The sequence below is a fragment of the Poecile atricapillus genome, chromosome 16 (assembly GCF_030490865.1).
Source record: "Poecile atricapillus isolate bPoeAtr1 chromosome 16, bPoeAtr1.hap1, whole genome shotgun sequence".
In the NCBI taxonomy this organism is placed as follows: domain Eukaryota; kingdom Metazoa; phylum Chordata; class Aves; order Passeriformes; family Paridae; genus Poecile; species Poecile atricapillus.
The window spans coordinates 2,705,563-2,726,460 of record NC_081264.1 but is presented as its reverse complement, the minus strand read 5'-3'; the positions used below and the strand labels follow the sequence as shown (position 1 = coordinate 2,726,460).

Sequence of the window (20,898 nt, the reverse complement as noted above, 5' to 3'; positions counted from 1 at the left end):
CTGGGATTATCATCACAGCAGCCTTGGGAAACACAGTTCCCTTCCTGAAATTCAGTGTAATTTCTGCAATAAAACGAATCTGATTGCATTCTCCAGTTCCCTCTTTGCAGCCCTGCCTAGGAGGGACACACAGGACACTATCAAATTCTCTTTCCTGGCATCTCATGTACTAATGATCATTGTCCTACCACTACTTCGCAGGGTGAGCTGGCTTCCCTAGTTCCCAGGTAAACCAATTTGGGTTTTCCCCTAGTTTTTTAATTAAGCAGAAAATAATTCCACTTCTATGAATTGGTGGCCACATTCTGCTCTCAGACACTGATAAAAATGCAGAATTAATCACTTGCCTGTCAGTGTTGGGTGGAACCCCCAACCTCCTCATACCCATAGAGCAAATTTTCGTCAAGCAGGAACTCCTGGCCATTTACTGAAGGGGTGATTGAGGAGTTCAGAGCACCACACAGGTTCCCTAAGTGGAGGGAGGGAAAACACAGAGATCTTGTTCTTCTTCTGAGGCACAGATCGTTATCATATCATAAAAGCCAGCAGCTGAAAAGATTCCAGTCAGGAAGCACCGTGCTTTGAGAACGGGTTAGACTGCCTGTCCTTCCCTGGGAGACTGACACCCAACGGGATCAGGGATGGAAATGAGTTATCCCCACTGCTGGGCTCACAGCCATTATCAGATGCTGAAGTGTTTTACATACCTCCTTCTCTGTGGGCTCCTCTTGTCATTCCCCAGAACATGTGCAAGAGCAGCTGCATTCAGCTGTGGTCTCTGGTCAGATGTTACCTTGAAAACCCAGAAAGCAAAAAAACACCCCCAACCAGAGCGGCTTGACATTGAGTGGCAGAGGTAGTATTTTATTTTTTTGAGCATCCCTCCTCAAGGACACTAAATTTAGAGTTTGTAAAACATCACTAAATGAAAACAAAACATTGCCAAGAACAAAAATGCAAACCTGCTGGAAAGGAAAATGCAGCAGCATTCAAGTATCAGAAAACATGAGAGCTAAAGTGCTTGAGAGAATTACTTAGCTATGCAGAGTCTGAAGTCAGTGTTCCCCTAAAAATGCTATTTTTAAAACAGCACCTGCCTGGCTGCATAGGATTTTTCACCAGTCTATAGCAGGATAACACTAATAAGCCTGAGCCATTACCCCACAGGCTAGGAGCAACACGTTTCTTTCTATCCCTCATACTAAAATAAATTGTATTCAAAGAAACACATTATAAAGTTCAGGCAGCTGAAGTTGGACTTCAAGGAACGTGACAGAACAGATTTCCATGCAGTGAAGTCGCTAGTGTGGCCTGAAGCTGAACAAAGCTTTGGTGGGATTTATAAAGTGCTGTCTTTTAGTGTTTTATGCCTGTCTTTAGTAGTGGTTTTTTTTCACACCAGCACCGGGGTTGTGAATTAAAAAAAATTCTGAAATAACAGACCAATTCTCAGTGGATGCTGGAGCCAGACAGACATTGCACAGTGCACACAAATAACGTTAAAAAACTACAAACAAATCAAACCAAAAAAACCCCAAGCCCCAAAACCTAACCCAGTTATGGTAAAACATTTCATCCTTAAAAACAAACACCCACCAAGCACCAAGAGCAAATCAGAAATAACATCTGCCTCTCGGTCCTCTGGCTTGTCCCAGCAAGGATGGATACTACATGACACAAGCTCAGCAGCAATGGTTGAGAGCCTGAGCCTGCAGGCAACTCAGTGCAAAACTCTCCCAGCATTCAGCTCCATGGGAGTGATCCAGTTTTCACCAAAGCCAATGGGAACTCCCTACAGGCTTCAGCCAACTTTGGATTAGCCCCATAGATTGACAGAGGGAGCAGGACCTTAATTTTACAGTCACCATTTTTTCTATCCAGCCACAAAAGCCACCCCCTGAAATTCCTGGAGGGGTTTTCAACCTTCCCCTCCACGCATGCATTTGACATCCATTACAGTTAATAGCAGTTACACATGCAGCTCAATGGGAGAAAAGTCCCGGTCGAGAGGAGTTACTGGTAGTAAGAAAAGAAACCCAGTAGAAATGCTGAGAATTGCTAAAGACCCAGCTCCCTCGAGTGAATCCCTGTTTTGCCAGCCGGCAGGTGCCCGCAGGCCCGTCCTGCAGGAAGCTCTATGGTGTGTGTTGGGGTGTGCAGGGTGTGTGACGTGGGGCGAGCCAGCGGTGCCGTTCTGCCACCTCCGTCCCAGCGTCCAGGGAGCGTCCGAGCGCCGGCCGCGGCCGCCCTCACTTGGGAGCGGCGTTGGTGAAATCGTCCTGTGCCGCGGCCGGCAGGGAATGGTCTATCCTGAACTCCTCCTCCAGCCTGCCAGGCGCCCTGGCTGAATCCCCCCGGGCTGCAGGCTGGACACTGTCCGTGCCGCCCCCCTCCAGCCCCAGGATTTGTCTCTGCACCAGCTTGGAATAAAGGCCTCCTTCTTCCATCAGCTCCTTGTGCGAGCCCTGCTGCACCACGCGGCCCTTGTCCAGCACAATGATGTTGTGTGCCCTCTCCACAGTGCTCAGCCTGTGAGCTATGACAAGCACCGTGTGGTTCTGCAAGTCGCCGTAAATCGCCTGCTGAATCTGCAGGGAGAAAAGGCGTTAGTGCCCTGGCACTGGGAGAGCAGTGGCTTTGTGCTCTGTGTCCAGAAACCTCTGGACAGGAGATGTGCTCTCCTCTGGCTCCCTGCAGCGCTACCAGCACCAGCATGTCCAGCCCAGCTCCCAGCCCAAAGACCATCTCAGCCCAGCCAGGTGAGCTATGAACACAGGTCTGATTCTGCAAGCTGGGGACTTGTCACAGCTGGGGCTCCAATTTGGAGGCCACGTGGTGCTGGCAGAGACTGCAGGGAGCCGACACCTGGTCGAATGCAGCTGCTCAGAAAAGCAGAGTTCTTTCCTGAGTGTATCAAGGCAAGGCAAGACAGGTTTTTTTCCCAGTCAAGAGACAATAGCACTGACGTCTAAAGGCAGGCAGGTGGCCATCAGGCACATGTCACATTGACACCCCTGGGTAGCCAAAACCAGCCCTGGGCTGCCATCAGGTACCACACATGTGACTGAGGACCTGTGAGGCAGCAAGCTGCTCCAAGGTCAGACACTTGCGCTGCCCCAGCAGGATTTGTCCTCTGGAACTGGAGGCACATCCTGAAATCCCAGCCTTGAACAGCCTTTCCCTTGTGTCATTGCATGAGGGAGGCCAAACTGATGCTGGTACATCGCATCCCAGACAGATAAACCAGTTCACAGGATGCTCAAGGCTTTTCCTGCAAGTGTGGCTTCCTTGGTGCCTTGGCTGGGACTTGAGCTCAGGCAGTCCTACCCCCCCTTGCTGCAGCCTCAATTTTTAGGGTCTTCCTCTGTATCCTGTCCTAAAAGGTTGCACAGAATCTCTGTATGTCAATTAACACTCTCCACACTGAAAAAAATCAGCAAAGATCCCTTCCTCATCAGGTTTGTCAGGCATTGGTTGCTGTGAGCATGGAATTATTCCTTTCCTCCTGGCTATAAGAGCATTGGAAGCAAATTCCTGCCACGGAATTAGCGCTTTACTCAACCCTCTGATGGCACCATGTCAAGAGCAGGTTTATCCCCTGGCTGGACACTGAGGCTACAGTCTGTCCTCCAAACCCTCTTTGGCCCAAACACCCAGGTCACCCACTCACCGCGTGCTCGCTCTCTGCATCCAGCGCGCTCGTGGCTTCATCCAGGATGAGGATGGGAGGGGCTCGGATCAAGGCCCTGGCAATGGCCACTCTCTGCTTCTGCCCACCTGACAGCTGAGCTCCTTTTTCACCTGCCTCTGTTGGGTCAAGGGAGAGAGGAAGGGGTCAAAATAGAAACCAAGAGCTGCCAGGAAGTGCAGCTGCCAGGCCCAGCAGCGGGTGGGTACCTGTGTGGTAGCCGTCCTGTAGCTCGGTGATGAAGTTGTGGGCATTGGCCTTTTGGGCAGCCTGAACCACTGACTCGAAGGAGGCAGAAGTTAAGCCATAGGAAATATTATCTGCAATGGAGCGGGCGAACAGCACGGGCTCCTGGCTCACCAGGGAGATCTGCAGGAAGCAAGGGAGAGCAGGGATCAGGAGCAGAAGATGCACTGCACAATACCTCAGACCACTGATATTTGTTCCTGCTGAGTAAGGACCATGATCAAGATACAGAAGTATCATTAACCAAGACATAGAAGTGCTCAAGGTGAGCTCCCAGTGAGGATGCCAACGTCATGGTGCCCAGTTTGCATCTTCTGCTGGAAAGCCATTTTGCAGGAAAGAAACCCGATCCAATGCTGGCACGTTGGCTTCTGGGATGGGCTTCCCCCTCCCAAAGCCTGCTGTGGTTTTGCTCCAGGTCTGTTATTCCCATCACTGTTTGCTTTTCCCAGAATGGAAAATCAGTTGCTGGGATAAGTCAGGCTGGAGAGACCCTCTCCCATTCCCTTGCTGATTTTCCTTTCAAGGCCAGTAATCACACTTGGGCCGTGTGAATGAGCCCTCTTGCATCTTTTAATCCCAAATGAGCAAGTTAGGGATGTAACTGCTGCAATTCCTTAATTGCTTAGCAACAGTCTCCCTGTCCTGCCTTACAGCCATGGCTGTTCACTGTCATGTTCAGCTGCTTTATCAAACCCTTGATATTGGCATAAATCAAACCTTTCAAACTATTACTCAGAATTTTGCATGAGAGAGCCAGGGAGACACGGTCATATTTTAATTGACTTCTTTCCATGCTCCTAACACCACACCAGGCTTTCTAAACTGAAAGACTTGCTTGGCCTTTGATTTTTGCTCCGTACGGCCAGGGAATGTAAATTAGTCACAGCGACTTTGGCTTTCCAGCCTGTCTCTGATCAATTGTTTTCAGGTTTTCCTGCTGGCTGCTGAGGCCATTTGCTCTGGGGGCAAACAAAGGAGGCAGTTACTTGCAGAGATGAAGGCTGATCTGTGCTGACACACAGATGAGAGCTGAGGGGCCTGCACCCCTCTCCTAGGCAAAGCACCAGCCCTTCTGGTGTTCCAGCTGCTGCCTGAGGATCCTGAGAGATTTAACTCCCCATTAGCTGAGAATTACTGTAAGATCTTAAGGTAGAAATTGCTGGAGGAATGCAAAACTCTTTTTCCAAACCCAATTTAGATGATAATTAAGCCAACAGCCAAAAACATATTTCTACTGTGTTGGCCAAAAGATACCAAACAAAACATGGTTTTTGTTCTGTTTTGGGAAGGCTTCGCCTTCCCCTTGAAACCACCCTCCATCCCTTTCCCTTCCACCCCCAGGAATTATCCAAATTAATTTCTTGGACCACTTCCAACCTCCAGCTTTCTGGACATTTCTGAAGCTGCCAGATCAAATCCAAAGCAACGTGCAGCAGTGCCATGCATCCCCTCTGAGCCCTGCAGGTGGGAACTGGGCTAAGCAGAACACAGGGATCACAACCAGAAGACACGTATCAGTCGCTCGTACCACGGAGTGCAGGTACTTGTGATCGTACATGTTAATGGGACGCCCATCCAGCAGCACCTGCCCGTCCTGCAGAGGGTAGAAGTTCTCCAGGATGTTGACACAGGAGCTCTTCCCACTCCCTGAAGGACCCACCAGCGCTGTCACTTTGCCGGGGTGCAGGGTGAAGGACACGTTCTGCAACATGGATGGGAGAGCGTGCTCAGCTCCAGGCTTTTCTCAACGTCCTGGGACACTACACAAGAGAAGTAGCCAGAATCTGGCCAGAGTGACCCTTTGCCTTGGTGATGTGCCACATCAGCCATTTCTCCTGGCTCTGAGGAAGCAAAAAGCCTCCAAATTGCTTCAGATTTGCCTGCTGATGTAGCAGGTCCTCTAAAAAGCAAGCTGACCTCTTTGCTGCTTCCCCCTGCCTCATGATCCCAGCCCCTCTCCCATGGAAACAGTCTGAGGCAGCTTGGCACAAAGCCCTGTACCACGCTGACATGTTTAATGCCTGAGCGGGGAACAAGGGTTTTATTAATAAATCTCATTCCTTGTAAGGAAGGCCAGCCCTAAACACCCGCTGCTCCTTTTAATCTGTTTTCCAGCATGCTCAGAGCCTGACTTTGCACATCACTGCCGGGCAGCTGCCACTCCCCACGGGCTGGGGTTTGGTTCTGGCAGCACTGGAGTGCCCACAGGGCTCACCTGGAGAACCTGCGTTGCGGAGCGAGTGCGGTAGGAAAAGCTCACATTCCTGAACTCCACCTTCCCATCCACATGATCTGGGGCCAGGGACCCGTCGTGCACCATCGTGGGCTTGCGGTCAATGAACTCAAAGACCTTCTCAGCAGCTCCCACTCCCTGCATGAGGCCGCTGTACACGGAGCCGATGGACTGGAAGGGAGGAGGCAGCGGTGAGATCCTCCCAAGTGATGGGGAAATCAGCCAGCGCCACTTGTAAGGACAATGGCTGAAGCATTCCTGGGTCTCTCATCACCTGACATTGACTGCAGTCATCAGACAAAGGAAAAGAAAACTCTTTCTCTTCTGTTGGGTATGGACAACCCAGGGAAAGGGCATTTTTCAATATTAAATCCAGAGCTGCAGAACAGTTTGTACTGTAACTGTCCCTCCCAGCAGGAGGGTAAAAAACCCCCAAACCAAACTAAATCCACACCAAAACCACAGTCTGGAAACCCCACCAGAGCCTGCAGTCATCTGAACAGATGGTGAGAGCTGGGCAAGCTGCCTCTAGCTCTGCTCTGCCCCTGCACAGAGGCTGAAGCACCACCAAAACCACACTTGGCTGTGAGGAAACCTCGACTGGATCATTCCTGCCTGGATTAGCCAAGCTTATGCCTCTGCAAGGAGAAGGCAGCCCTGGGTGGGCTTTACCATCCCACCCACAATCCCATCTTGCTAATGTGCTGCCAAGGCAGCAGCTTGCAGCCTATTCCAGGGAAAGGAAAAAAAATATATATATAATTAAGTTTTTAATGAAGCCTGAAATTTAACAGGAAGCTTTGTAATCCCTTCATTCTTCACGCCAGGAAATGTGCTTGGCAGGCTGCCAGGGCTCTGCCCTTCAGCAAGGCCAGCCTGACCCCTCTGGTCCCAGTTGCCTTTTTGGGGGACAAGCTGCTTCAGGAACATGAAGGTTGTGAGACCACAGCAGGGGAAGAACAGGGAGCCGTGGGGAGAACCCCCTCTCTGGCAGTGCCACAGCACCAAAGAAATGTGTCATGGGAAAGTCAGCACTGGATCTATGTCTGCAACTTCCCTGGGACCTTCTGGGAGATAAACACCCTCTTGAAACGTGTCAGAGTGTGGGGAGGCCCCGGTACAGGTTGCCCAGAGAAGCTGTGGCTGCCCCACCCATGGAAGTGTCCAAGGCCGGGTTGGATGAGACTTGGAGCAACCTGGGAAGGTGTGGAAGGTGCCCCTGCCCATGACAGGGAGTTGGAATGAGATGGTCTTGAAGGTCCCTTCCAACCCAACCCATTCTGGGATTCCCTGCTAAAACTGACTCACCTCCATGCAGTCTCCCAAGACAAACTCATAAATGATGAAGGATATCAGGTTTCCACTCGTCATTTGCCCAGAGATCACAAGGTGCCCACCGTAGTAAAGGATGCTGACCTGGACCACCAGCAGAGTCAGCTGAAAACAAGAAAACACCCCAGAATCAGCAAGGACAATGGATATTTTGGTGCCTTTGTTATTACTCACACAACAGCCCAAGCTTCATGTGCTGACATTTATTCTTTGAGCCCTGAGCTGAGGATCTCTGACAGTGCAGCTGACAGCCCTAGGAGCGAGCATGAAAATGAGAAAAACAACTCAAGTACATGGGCTGATTTAAGGAGCTGGGCAGATATCTTTCAACAAAACAAGTCCCAAGGGACAACAGCCAAGGAGGCAGAATTTATCTGAAATAACAGAACATCTCATGAACTTCTCTCTAAGATCCTCAAGCATAATAATCTGTGTTCAAATTATCCAAGACATGCAGTCACCTCACCACTAAAATAAACTTTCTGTTCTAAGAGTGTGACACATTTTAATTTAGAACACAAAATCAAGCCAGGAGTTAATGCAGAATATCCTCCTTGCCTGTACAAGTCCCTGAAGCATAACCCCAGCTGTCGTCTGAAGTCAGTGGGGGGGGTACCACCTACTCTAGAAAGGAGACAGATCAGCTCTGATGTGACAAATACCAGCCCCTTTTATTCAGCTGGTTTTGTTCCATGCTGCCTAGGTGCTCCAAAAAGAAACGATGCCCTGGAGCCCTGTGGGACCAGAAGAGGCTGTAAATTCACACAGACAAAAATACAGGGGAAAAAAAAGCTTCCTCTACAGCTCTGCCATGCTCTGATCTTAAGCTCCTGCATTCCTTCCAAGAAAGACTCTACCAAAGCTGAGCTTTATCCATTGTCCTTTTGCAACGTGAGCCCTGCAGGAGCAGTTTTTGAGGGCTTTTGCCTTCTTAGATTTGTCAAGATCAGTGTCAACCCAGTGATGAAGCTCCAGCTTCATCTGGGAGCCCAAAAACAATGCTAATAATGCTCCCATTTTGTTTGCAGATTTGGGAAGCCATAAAGTCTCTCAGAGCTGCACGAAGGCACCATAACTCACAGACCCTTCACCAGCGACTGCCTCGCTCCCTGAACGTGCAGGGACAAGGGCAGCCTCACGTGAGGGTTTTGCCGACGCTGGAGAAGTCCCAAACCATCTGGTGTTAAACGATGAAAAAGCATTTTTGCAGGGGGGAAATAAAAAAATCCCAAAGCCAAAGCCCAGAAGCCTCCCCCTGCCACCACCCACACGCAGAAAATCTCCGTTCCTGAGCAGAAGCTCAACCAACGCCGCGGCTGTTCCCAGCCGGAGCCCCGGAGCGGAGCTGGCACAGGCACGCACTGCAGCACCACGCAGGCATGGGCTGCTCCACGACCTTGAGCTCTTATCAATTATTGCCCCATTTGCAGGGGAAAACAGACGGTTCCACGGAATGACACAACGCTGCCTCGCGGCGGAACGGGATGTATTTTTTGACAGATGAAAATAACAAATGATCAAGAGCCCGGGGATTACTGGCAGCAGACAGCAGGGCTGGGCTCACCCCACAGAGTTCCCTGGAAGTGGAGGAGAACCACGTGTGCTTTGGGATCTGGAGAGCTTTCCCTGCCCATCCCAGCCCCAGGGCCATCCACCTACCCCACTGGACCAGACGTAGTAGGTGTAAGCCATGGCCTCCCGCTTGTTGAGCTTGTACACCTGCTGCAGCTTCTGCCAGTACACGTTGGCCTCCGTCTCCTCGTTGGCGAAGCTGCGGACGGTCTTCATGGCCGAGATGGTCTCCTCAGCCGTGTTGTTTGCCTTGGCCAGAGCGCTCTGCACGTCTTTGGAGAGCTTCTGCAGGGAGCAGAGGGAGGCAGAGGGATCTCAGTGGGTGCCAGGCTGCCCATGGCACATCTCCCCACTCGCCCCGGGCTCTGAGACCCCACCAAGTGACTCCAAAGCGGGAGGAGAGATGGCACGAGGACAGGCAGATGCATACAGGACATTCCACAGCCCAGCCACTTCTTCTATCAGACCTGAGATGCTTCCACTCCTGGGCATGAAGCAAGGTAAGAGCCCAGGCTACCTGTCTGCCCACACAGGTTTAGTGTGACCAACCTGCTCCCACTGCTGGCAGCAAAACACTCCAGCATCACTCCCACCGGCTCCAAGGCCACCCACAAGCTCCTTGGTGGCTTCACAGGGAGACCAGCCCAGCACTGTGGCTGCTCCTGCCTACCTGGTAGTACTTCCCATAGACATCAGACACCAGCATGATGATGGGGAAGCCCATGAAGGTGACCAGGGAGAGCTTCCAGGAGAGACTGAACATAAAGAAGATCACACCCGTGGCCTTCACCACGTTGCGCAGGAAAATGTTGATGTTCTGGGAGACCAGGTCGCTCACGATGGTCGTGTCGGACGTCAGGCGGGAGATGACGTCCCCTGCAGCAACGAGGGGTCAGGGAAGGGGAGAGCAGGGACGTGTCACCATGGCAGGTCACTGCCTAACCGTGTCCCACATCCCAGGGGCCAGATGGAGCTCCCCATCCAACCAGCTGGGGGTCTGAAGGGTGGCATGGAAGGGGGGCAATTCTCCACCGCTGTGGATGCAAAGCAAAACAGAGGAGCTTGGATTGCTGCATGCACGAGGAGCAGGAGGTGGCACCTGAAGGCAGAAGCTACATCCCTGGGTCACCAAGGGTGGCTGTGGGACAGCAGAGGGGACTGTGGCAGCATCCTGTGCTGGAGGGCAGCTCACAGGCCACACACAGTCCACAGCCTGGAGCTGACCCAAGAGACCTGAGGACACGGGTCCAGCTACCAAGGGATGAAGCTCTGGCGGTGCCTTTTGGTGGAGCTGAGTTTTACAGCCAGCAAACATCACACTGAACTCCTAAATCCTTGGCCTGTGTTTGAGCCTAGCTGAATTCCCATGCTTTTGTGCAAGTCCAGGGTTACCCATATCCCACTTCTGCTGTCCTCAGCTACAAAGGCACTGTGCAGTGACTGCTAAATACAGCAACAGCCTCAAAACTAAAAATACCACTGAGACAAAATTAAATGTGTGAAAGTTACACCAGAGTGGCACGGCCTGGGACCGGGACAGGACTGAACTTCAAGAGGGGAAAGCAACAAGCACATCCAGCAAGCCTCACACATCCGAGGTGTCAGGGAAAGGAGCAGAGCTGGAGAGCAGCCCACCAGTAGGCTCTGATGGGAGGAAGGAAATGGGAGTTTTGGGGTGGGACTTCTGGATGCCAGACTGATGGGTGGCAATGGGACATTCCCATGCTGGGAGGCCACAGAAAGGGAAGAACTTTCTGCCTCTATTTCCAACCACGAGCATGTGGGCACCACCTCTGCCTGCCCCCAGTATGACAGTAGAGCAAGCCAAGGGGAAAAAATCTGGGATGGGATAGAGGGGTTAGAACAAATCCAGGGGAGAGAGGAACCAACCTGTGCGATTCTCATCAAAAAAACTCATCTCCTGAGACACCAGCGACCTGAAGAGGCAGTTGCGAAGGCGGATGTTCAGTCTTGCAAAGATGAGCGTAAAAACGCCGCCCCGGATACCTGCGGCAAATGAGCTAATTGCAGATAAGAAACGTTATAGAGCCATGGACACAAAACCCTCTCAGCAACACAAACACCCCCACGCCGGGCCAAGGGCCTGGGCAGTGCTGACACCACTTATCACCAGCCCACACCTCTCCTGGGTGCCACCAGCACAGTGGTGGCTGGTCCTAATCACGGTAGTCACAAGCTTTGGGAGGGAACACAGCACTGCTGGAACAGCATTCCCCAGGGAACCCATTCCCTGTGTTCATTCCTGCTCCCCCACCTCCGGCAGATGGACATGAAGGGCTACACAAAGGCCTCGTGACTGCCAGATGCCTCTCTGCATCGTGACAGCGCACAGAATTCACAGCACATCCCCGGGGTGTGGCAGAGAGCTGGTGGAGCGAGTGCCTGTGCCTACCATCACCACGAGCTCCTGTGGGAAAACCCCAAACTCCTTGCCAGGGCCAAATCCAGCCCCTGGATTACCTTCCTATGGCGAGCAGCGACATGACCAGCACTGCCGTGGAGAAGCGATCCATGCTCTTCTGCACCACGATGCCATCGATGGCCAGCCCCGTGTAGTAGGGCAGGAAGGTCTCTCCTGCAGGACAAGCACAGGACATGGAGGTTCAGCCCCACTGCATGGGACTTGCACAGGACCTGTATTCCCAACTGTGACAGCCTGTGGACAACCCCATCCCCGCCACAGACATACTTGGCCATCACACAATACGCCCTGCGAGCGTGGCACGTGGGGATGTCGCACTCCCAGTGTGTTTTATCTCCTGTTGCATTTGGTTTTGCCCCATTGCATTTTTCACCCACCCCATGCAGCACATGCCACCCAGCACCCCCCAAAAAAAGCCGTCCTAAGGTTCTTCCAAGCCCCGGCACCATGGTTCCTCCGTCCCTCTTGGTGAGGATGGGAGCACACCACGGCCCTCCTGGTCCCTTCACTCACCCAAGGCAGCCACGAGGAGGAAGAAGGAGGCGATGCCCAGGAAGAAGGCATCCGGCTTGGTGTAGGACAGCAGTTTATGGATGGTGGGACCTGCTGCCTCCTCCCTCTTGTCCCTCGGGGTGCCCCCATCACAGCTCTCTTCCACCTCGGCACGGGACTCAGAGCCAGGCCCCAGCGCCTCGCGGGAGGAGGTGACACAAGCCAGCAGCTGCCAGAGCCCGAAGGTGGCCGCCAGCGCCACGTAGGTCCAGGCAAAGAGCCCCCAGAACCAGGGGTCCCTGATGGTCTTCCGCACCTCCGAGTAGAGCAGCAGCTTCACCATCATGTAGATGCCCATGAGGAGGCAGACGACAGCGATGAAGGTCCGCGATGCCCTGAGGCGCCGGGGGCCGTAGGCCGTGTTGGTGGCCACGCCGATGGCAGCCCCCAGCAGCACACAGCTGCGGTACAGGCAGCCCCCCCAGATGTCCAGCAGCGAGTTGAAGATGTTGAAGTGCCGCAGGTCCTGCAGGACATTCCGGCCGCCCTGGCCGTGGGTGTAGAGCAGCGTGGTGACCACCACATCGGCCCCGCTGAGCGCCAGCGTGCTGGCCACCGCCTTCCAGGCGCGCATCCTCGTCGCCGGGCTGGGAGTCGCTGACGTGGTGAAGGGCAGCCCTAACACAGGAAGGATGTGCTCATGTCGGCCTCTGCTGTGGGGTGAGAAGAAGGAGATGGGGTTATTTACCCCAGGGAGGAGGCAGGGAAAGGGAAGAAAGATGGGGGGACAACCGTGCCAGCTCCCTACCAACCCATCCCAATGCCAGACAACACTACCTGCACCTCCCTCCCCTCCCACACACGGCCCAAGGTATTTCATTAAATGAGCAGCACAGACAAACTTCCCTCCCGGATGCCTTCACCCATCCTGAATCCCAAAGCAGAAGTCTGCACATCCCGATGGGAATCTTTGTCCCCACTTGCTGTGGCGGCTGCTGAGTGCTGCCACGACATCTGTGCAGCCACGTGTCCTGCCCTACAGAGCCGTGTAAACTTGGACAGTCGTGATCCCAGAGTCCCTGCCCACCTTTCCCAAGACAAAGCTGAAACCAAGCAGTCAAAACTGTAGGAAAGCAGACAGGGGAGCAGATTAGTTCTATAATGGATCCCCCTCATCAAAATAAGACCAAACCATAGGTACTGCAGCTTGTCACACCTTACTGTCCCCAGCCCTCTTGGATATTAATTCAGGGTAGCCCACTAAACACGCTGTTTAGTCAGCGTGCAGTTCAATGACACAACAAAAATCCCGAGAGGAAATTAAAAAGGGGCTGGAATTCCAGAGCTGCGTCCCGCGGGAGATGAAGGCTCCGGGGCGGGCGGGACGCTTTGCTGTGGCCCGGGGTTCTGTCCGGCAGGTTCTGAATGGACACGGGAAAGGGCAGAAAGCTCGACTTGCTCTAAGCCGAGCCGCTCACCTGCTCCGGTGCCATGCCCTGAGGAGCCACGCGTTGGCAAGAGGGAGGTACCCGATCCCGAAATTTGTGCTGGCTCAGCAGCTGGTGACGGTGCACAGTGCGGGCGGCACCGAGCAAGGGGTGCCGTGTGCCGGCCACACTCCGGCCTGCGTGAGCGCAGCCCCCCAAAACCAAAGCACCGGGACCAAGGGCAGCCCTTGGCACCGGACGAGCTGCGCCCTCGGGCGAGAGCTGCTCTGCGGCCGGGCAAGTTGGATAAAAAGCTAAAAAGCGGAGGAAAACGAGGCAGACGCTGCAATTTGGGGAAGCACGGGGGTTTACGGGGTGGGTGGGGAAGGAGGGATGGAGGCCAAGCAGAGCAGCGGGGCCAGGGAGGAGCAGGACACGCTTCCCAGGGTGCTCGCTGCTGCCATCCGCTGCAAAGCTGCGCGGATCCGGCCCATGGAGGAGGAGAAAGAAGAGAAGGAGAAGGAGGAGGAGGAGGAGGAGGAGGAGGAGGAGGAGGAGGAGGAGGAGGAGGCAGCAACCGCAGCTCCCCACCACCCGCAGCAACGTCCCCAAACCCCCGAGCTGGAGCCGGCCAAGGTCCCCATTCGCATCCAGCCTTTCCCGCGTAGGAGAACGTCCCGAGGCGAGGTGAGAGACACCCGGGAAGGGCCGTGCCCGCCGTACCCCGGCCGAACACACACACACACACACACACACACACACACGGCTCCCCCCTTCCGAGCAGCTCAGCCTCGGCCCGCCCGGACGGCTCTTACCGGCGGCGGCTCGGGGATCGGCGGCTCAGCCCGCTCGGAGCGGCGGCGGCGCGTCCCGGGAACAAGGTCGCTGCTGGGCGTGGCTCTGCCCTGGCCACGCCCCCCGACCACGCCCCTCCTGCGGCGCGCGCCCGGCCCCGCCCACGGCCGGACCGGACAGCAGCACCCGGGACCCCCCAAATTCGGGGCTCGAGCTGGGGGTCCCCGGTCCCCCCGCTCCGCCCAGTCCCGGTAAACCTCGCCCCGACGCGGAAAAGGCGGTCCCGGAGTTTTCCCCACTTTAGAAGGTTTTTTATCCTCTCCAAATATTCATGTTCTTAAATTTTTAAGATTATTTTATTGGTTCTATGTAATTTCTGCAGTAAAGAGGGAAAATACAACACAGGAATTGGCTCAAAAGCAACCGGGCTAAGAACTCAAAATAATATTTTAAGTTAACCCTTAAAGAGGGGTTAGGTGGGGGTTTAATTAACCCCTAACACAGAGGGATCCACTTTGAAGAAATCCAGCTTGTAAATTATTTTCCCCTTCACCTCCCACTCCAGCTCTTAAGGAATGGAAGGGCTCAGCCTCTTCCCTGGACAGCAACCATGCATCCAGGCGACAAAGGGGCAGGGCAGTGTCATTATCCCAAGGTTTCCGTGTGTTTTTAGAGTGCTGGGCTTAAAAACACCCCCATGACCCTCACTAGCATTCGCACAGATGTCAGAATTCCTAAAGTTCACACCATTTCTGGAGAGAACAGAATGGTGATGTTACAAAAGACAAATTCATTTTTCTCTGCCCGGATAACCAAAACCAAAAATACCACATTCTGTTGTTGATTTTATTTCTGCTAATAAGTGCTTAAAACAAAACAAAACAACAAAACAAAACCAAAAAAATCTCTCACTGCAAGATCTTCCCACATCCACCAGGAACACAGTCACACCTGGAGCGACTATTCCTGGCTCAGGCTCACAGCAGGGACACTTCTAAGCTGCAGGAAACATTGTCCATGGCTAAGCCGGGTCTGGTTTCTGCTTCACTTCCATCTGCACACAGATCCCTCCAGGGCTTTGGTGCAATCACTCCCAAAGGGCAACTTCCAAGCCACAGTCAAGGTGGAGCTTTTTGGCAGGACCGAGTCTCTCCCTGCCAAACCTAAACGAGGATGGTGCCACCTCCCTTGGTCTGAGGGATGATCCAAGGGCAAACCCAGACCAGGAAGGGACTGAACAGACCCCCTTGTCTGAACCTTCCCCTTCCTTTCTCCCAGGACAGAGCAGGCACATCTGCACCCTGCACTCCCACACAGCTGGGCCACAAACCTCAGGGACAGTGCGTGCTGTCCCCGGCGCCGCAGGACCCCCGGAATGCCCCAGGGTTAACTGGTTTTCTTCCCGCCAGCCATGCTCTGCTCAGGGGGCAGCACCGTCTCGATCTGGAACGACACAAACTGGCCCTTCTTCAGCTTCTTCAGGGAGCTGGCAGTGCTGCCCCCAAACACGTTGTCCTCCACTTTGAAGGCCAGAGAGGGCAGGCCCCGAGTTTTCCTTTTCACACCCTTCCGCTCCCGCTTGCAGGCCCTGGTCATGTTGGAGATCACCTGCCAGGAGAATGGAGGGGTTGGGCCTCCAGGTGTCACTCAGGAATCAGCTCAGCTCTGACACAAGCTCAGTGAATCCCGGAATCCTTAGGGTTGGAAGGGACCTCTGGAAATCTGGAGCAGGTGACACGGGAACACGTCCAGGTGGGTTTGGAATGTCTCCACAGAGGGAGAATCCAAGACCTCCCTGGGAAGATCCAGTGCTCTGCCACCCTTAATGGAAAGAAGCTCTTCCTCATGTTGAGGCGGACCTTCTTGTGGTTTAGTTTATGGCCATTCCTCCTCATCCTGTCACTGGGCACCACCGAGAAGAGCCTGACACCCCTCAGAGATATTTCTAGGGATTGATGATATCCCCTCAGTCTTCTCCAGACTGAGCAGGCCCAGCTCCCACGGTCTCTCCTCATAAGAGAGGCTGAGAGTGAGTGAGAGCTGGCAGTGTCAAAGCTGGATGCACCTGGGGCAAGGGTGGGACTCAGCAGAGGCTTCCCAGACTTGCTCTCACCAGCCCAAACCAGCAGGAGACCTTGCAATGTGAAACTGCAATTCCACAGCTGTACTCAGAACTGTCAGTGCTCCATCAGTAGAGGGCAGAAGGGGATCTTGGCTGGAGTGCCACAAAGCCCAGGAAAGCTTTGTCACCTCCTGCTAATTAGAGCCCCAATCCCTGTCTGGATGCCGGACAGAGCTGGTGATCCCAACAGCAGAGGTTCCCTTAGGGACAGGACAGAGCTCTCACTGCTGCATTTCACAAAGGGGAGCTGAGTTAGTGAGCCTGAGCTGCCAAAGGGATCAGATCCTACATATCCAGCTCCCAGGCCCTCCTCCCTCCTGTCCCATACTCCTCCTGTCAATCCCTGGCATGAAAAACCACAGTCCAGGTGAGATCAGAGAGAACCACAGAACCCTGACTGGGTGTAAGAAATGACTGAGCAAACAAAGCACTCCAGCCCTGTCTGTGGTTTTTTGGCACACAGCTCACCAAGCACTTCACAGGGGACACTGAGGTCATTTTTCAAGTGAGGGAAACAAGGAACAGAGAGACAAAATGAGCTGCCCAAGGTCACCCAGCACATCAGAGACAGACAGAAGCTGCATGCTGACTTTGATCCTCAAGCCCATCTCCCTGCCCACTGGGTCACTGCTCACAGCAGCCCCAACCTCCTCCCATTTTGAGGCAGGGTTACTTTAAACATTTGTAGTTACACAGCATCTCCCTGAAGGCTTCTTGTCCCTGCCTAAGGAGGGACTCCCTTGGCTGATTTGGGATGCAGATTACAAGGCAGGGAGCTGGGCAGGCTGGGACACAGCTCTCATTAGCCTGATGGGGTAAGTCAGTCCCTCATGTTTCATCACCCACCTCTGAGCAGCACCACCAGCAGCTTCCCTGTGGTGCTGGCCCAGAGGGTCCAGCTCTGCTCTTGCTGCCCTTGGCACACACTGAGGTGCCACCTCTCCTCTCAGGCCAGCCTTGGAATTAACTGCAAAATGATTTCAAGGCACCACAAGACTTACAATCTCCTTCACCACGTTCTGCTGCTCCTGCACCGTGGCTGTGAACGGCGGGAGGCTCTCGGCCTTACCGGAGCCAGCTCCCTGCTCTTTGGAGTCCTTGACAAAATCCACCTGCAAGGCACAGATTCAGGGGTTACTCTGCAACTACAGCAATGCCAAAGCTCCTGCAAGGCTCCCCTGGGCCAGGCAGTTACCTCTGAGGACAGGCACACGTATCTGTTGAACATGAGGAAGAAGGGGCTGTACTTGGTGGCGGAGTTGATGGAGGTGCGGAACTCGAAGAGCACGGGGTCCAGGTGTGCGTCCCACTCGCTGGGCTTCTCGTTCACCACGCTGCAGATGGAGGCTCTGAGCACCTCAGCACTGCCATCACCAGGGCTGGGGGGATCTGCAGGGTCTGTGGGTGTGAGGAGCTGGGAGATGTTCCAGTGCTCGCACAGGTGCCGGCTGACCTGAGGGAACACGGAGATCACGATGTGTCAGCCCCACAGCAGCCTCCAAGGCACCGTCCCCCCCATGCCAGGAAAGGCTGTGAGGCAGAAAATGCTCCCCCAGAAAAGTTAAACCTGGGAAAATGTTTTGCAACAACTTCTCCCGTGCTTGAAGCTTTCCACAGCACTGGGAAGATGGGCTAATCCCAGGGTAGTGCTGCAATTTCATGCACATGGTCTTTCCTTCTAAGCAGAGAGGACTTGCACCACTGATCCACAACCTGAAATCCCTGCCAAGGTGAAAGCACTGGCAAATCAGCTCCCACTCCCAACAGGGTTGGGGCAGAGATAAGGCAGCATCAGCTCCTCGCCCCCACTACACAGCACATCACAACTCTGCCTTCAGGACCTGCTGCTCAGAAAGCACTGCCCAAAAAGCCTGCTGAAAGTCCCATTGCCCAAAAAGCCTGCTGAAGGTCCCATTGCCCAAAAAGCCTGCTGAAGGTCCCATTGCCCAAAAAGCCTGCTGAAGGTCCCATTGCTCAAAAAGCCTGCTGAAGGTCACACTGCTTCCCCCTGAACTACCCCACACCAGACCTACCTCCTCGCAGAAGTCCCAGCTCTGACTGGTGTAAATGTTCTTGGAGGCACCAAACCTGGGCAAGAAGAGGACACACAACTGGTTTTACTCCATCAGCTGAGGCAGAGCCCAAGGAGCTCCATCTCTAAGGATGCAAATGGGATAGGAAGGGGACAGAACCCTCTAGTGGAGGTGGTGCTAACGAGGCTGCCATGACCTCATGTCCCCAAGAGCAGAGAGAGGTCTGCAGGTCCCTCTGCTCCAAACCAGCCAAGCCTGTTTGCTTTTGAATGATGAGGCAGCAGGAGAAACGAGAGGAGCTTCTTGCTCTGAATTCAAATCTCCACTGGCCCCACGTGTTTTCCACAAGGACAATGTCACATGGTGACACAAACACTTTCTAGGAGAAATCCGGGAATGGCTTTAAAGCTTCTGCAGAGAACTGGGACACAGCTCCCCTGGCCTCGGGCTACTCAGAGAAACATTCCTGCCTCTTTCTCCTCTGTCCAGAACAGGAGGATCTTCCCAAGGACTTTGTAAAGAGCAACTGAGAGGCACTGCATGGTCTCTCCTGTAGAAGGGAGAGCTCCTGCTCTCAGAGGAAAACATCCTGAGGACACCGGGTATTTTTGCAACACACCCCAGCACTCCCCATGGCACTACAGAGGTGCAATATAACCAAGAGCAGAGGAGCCCACCTGTAAAAAACAGTAGCCAGGGCTTTAGCCACGGAGAAAGGATCTTTCTTCTGCAGAGGAGCAGCCTCCACCCACTTGGTGAAGTAGTCAGTCACAAGCAGGACGTGTGTGTTGCTCTGGCTTGTCTCAGGAAAAGGCCCTGCGTAAACAACCATCAAAAAAAAAAATAAAATCAATGTGATGCCGTCATATCCTCCAAACGGGGAAAGTTAAAAACCCAGCCGCTGCACAAGTGACCACGACTCTCTTCTGCAATGTCATTCGGCCAGAACATTTTTGGTGACCTTTGTCAGCAAAAATACACCCATCAGAGCTTCAGTTCTGGGGAAGAAGGCACGCCCAGCTCTCACTGTGTGCAGAGAGGGAGCCGAGCCAAGCCCAGGGATCAGCTTGCACCCTGGGCGGCTGCTGTGGCTTCCCTGGCACCTCCTCAGAGGCTGCTTTCCCTCGGTGCGTGTGGCAGCAGGTCTGCCACGCTCCTGACTGGTGGGGAGGAGCCCTGAGAGCCACTTGAGACACTCACTCACCGTGGATGTCTAATCCCAGCACTTCCCAGGGGGATTCCACCCTGACGGGCCTGGCTTTCCGCGTCACGTTCTTGTTGTGCTCCGCGTTCTGGCACGTTTCACACATCTTGATCTGGAGAGGGAAAAAAGGGATCAAAGGACTTGGGAACGTGCTGACGGATCCTGTCAGACTCAGACTGCACAGGCTGTGGAGGGGTGAGACACAGAGCAGGGCTGAGCAGTTTCCTTTCTCCCAGTAAAACAAAGAGGTGCAGGAAAAAAAAAGAGGACAAAACACAACAGGCTGACGCATCTCACCTTTCACAAGGCTCACCTGACAACTTTCTCTGACACAATAACCAATTTTCTCAACGTGGCCTACAGCTAAGCTATTTCTCACCCTGTTTCCAGGCCAATTTTTATTGTATTTTAACCTCCTATTGCTGGTTAGAGAAATCCTCAGCCCTAGGACGCTGGAGGAGCTCAGACCATGCAATGCAAGCACACTCCTTAAGCCACAGTGCTGCAGAGTGCTGCTGCAGGGAACTGCCAGCAATGAAACAGATGAGGCAAAGCAGCTGAGGAGACACTGAGCTCTTCCTCTTGCTGGTAGTTTAGGGAATCGGGCAGCTCTGGAAGGAATCCAAACTGCCCAAAGTTAAACTCAGCAACTTGTCTGAAACAATCCCACATTGACCAAAAAACTGCCCTGCACGAGGAGGCTTCCTGACACTCAGGGAAAGACATCCAGCCTATCCAGCTGCCTGGGGACGTTCCAAGATCCACCTGCAGAGTAACTCAGTGAGTGCCTTCCCAGCACAGGCTCGGGGAATGACATCATCCCTGCACCAGGGCTCTTGTGGCTGCTGCTTCGGGACTGCTGCCAGCAGCGGTGTCACGGACACGGTCACTGCTCTCCACTTACCCAGTCCACAACATCCTTCACGATGCCCAGCCAGTAGTACCGGCTCTGGATGCGGTGCACGGTCTTCTTCTGGCCCAGGTGGTTCCCGATTTCGGTGAAATGGCTTTCCAGGAAGACCTGACGCCTCCGCTCGGGATCCACGATCACCTCGCGTTTCTCCTCCTTCTTGGGGCCCACGTAGTAGAGGCAGCCGCCTGCGGGTGCCAGAGGTTTGTCTCCAACAACAGCCTCTCACAGCTGCTCGCCTCCAGAAAAGGGGTCATTTTCCACATGGGAAACGCAGCTGAGACACAGCTCCGGGGGCTGCTGCTGCTGCTGCCTCGGGAGCTCCTGCCGTCCCAGGAGAAGCTGCTAAACCGGAATCACCCCCACGCACGCCCACGGAGCTTTTCTGCACCCAGGAC

At 53.9% G+C, this 20,898-nt stretch overlaps 1 protein-coding gene across 6 annotated transcripts; it reads right to left on the bottom strand.

Moving 5' to 3' along the window:
* Positions 1-843: 843 nt before the first annotated feature.
* On the bottom strand, positions 844-14,359 carry ABCB9 (ATP binding cassette subfamily B member 9). 6 transcript variants are annotated; one of them, XM_058851327.1, is made up of 13 exons: positions 14,252-14,298; positions 13,488-13,750; positions 12,031-12,722; positions 11,556-11,670; positions 10,965-11,095; positions 9,745-9,950; positions 9,162-9,359; positions 7,479-7,607; positions 6,153-6,341; positions 5,466-5,639; positions 3,898-4,057; positions 3,671-3,807; positions 844-2,588 (listed from the first exon to the last, which is right to left on the bottom strand). In XM_058851327.1, exons 3-13 carry the CDS (start codon positions 12,641-12,643, stop codon positions 2,250-2,252), a joined length of 2,391 nt encoding a protein of 796 aa, XP_058707310.1. In that variant the 5' UTR covers positions 12,644-12,722; positions 13,488-13,750; positions 14,252-14,298; the 3' UTR covers positions 844-2,249. The 6 variants fall into 6 exon arrangements, with proteins under 6 accessions (XP_058707310.1, XP_058707311.1, XP_058707309.1 ...); XM_058851328.1 differs by having other exon boundaries at positions 12,031-12,719; XM_058851326.1 differs by lacking the exon at positions 13,488-13,750 and having other exon boundaries at positions 14,252-14,359.
* Positions 14,360-20,898: the final 6,539 nt, after the last annotated feature.

Excerpts from the sequence above, each read along its gene's own strand:
- ABCB9 (XM_058851325.1), bottom strand. The coding sequence starts at position 12,889 with ATGAAATACCTTGGGCCGTGTGTGGGAGGGGAGGGAGGTGCAGGTAGT. Across the intron at positions 4,058-5,465 it reads ACAAGTACCTGCACTCCGTG|ATCTCCCTGGTGAGCCAGGA; the intron begins GTACGAGCGACT and ends TGCTTCCTGCAG. Across the intron at positions 3,808-3,897 it reads ACAGGACGGCTACCACACAG|AGGCAGGTGAAAAAGGAGCT; the intron begins GTACCCACCCGC and ends TTGACCCAACAG.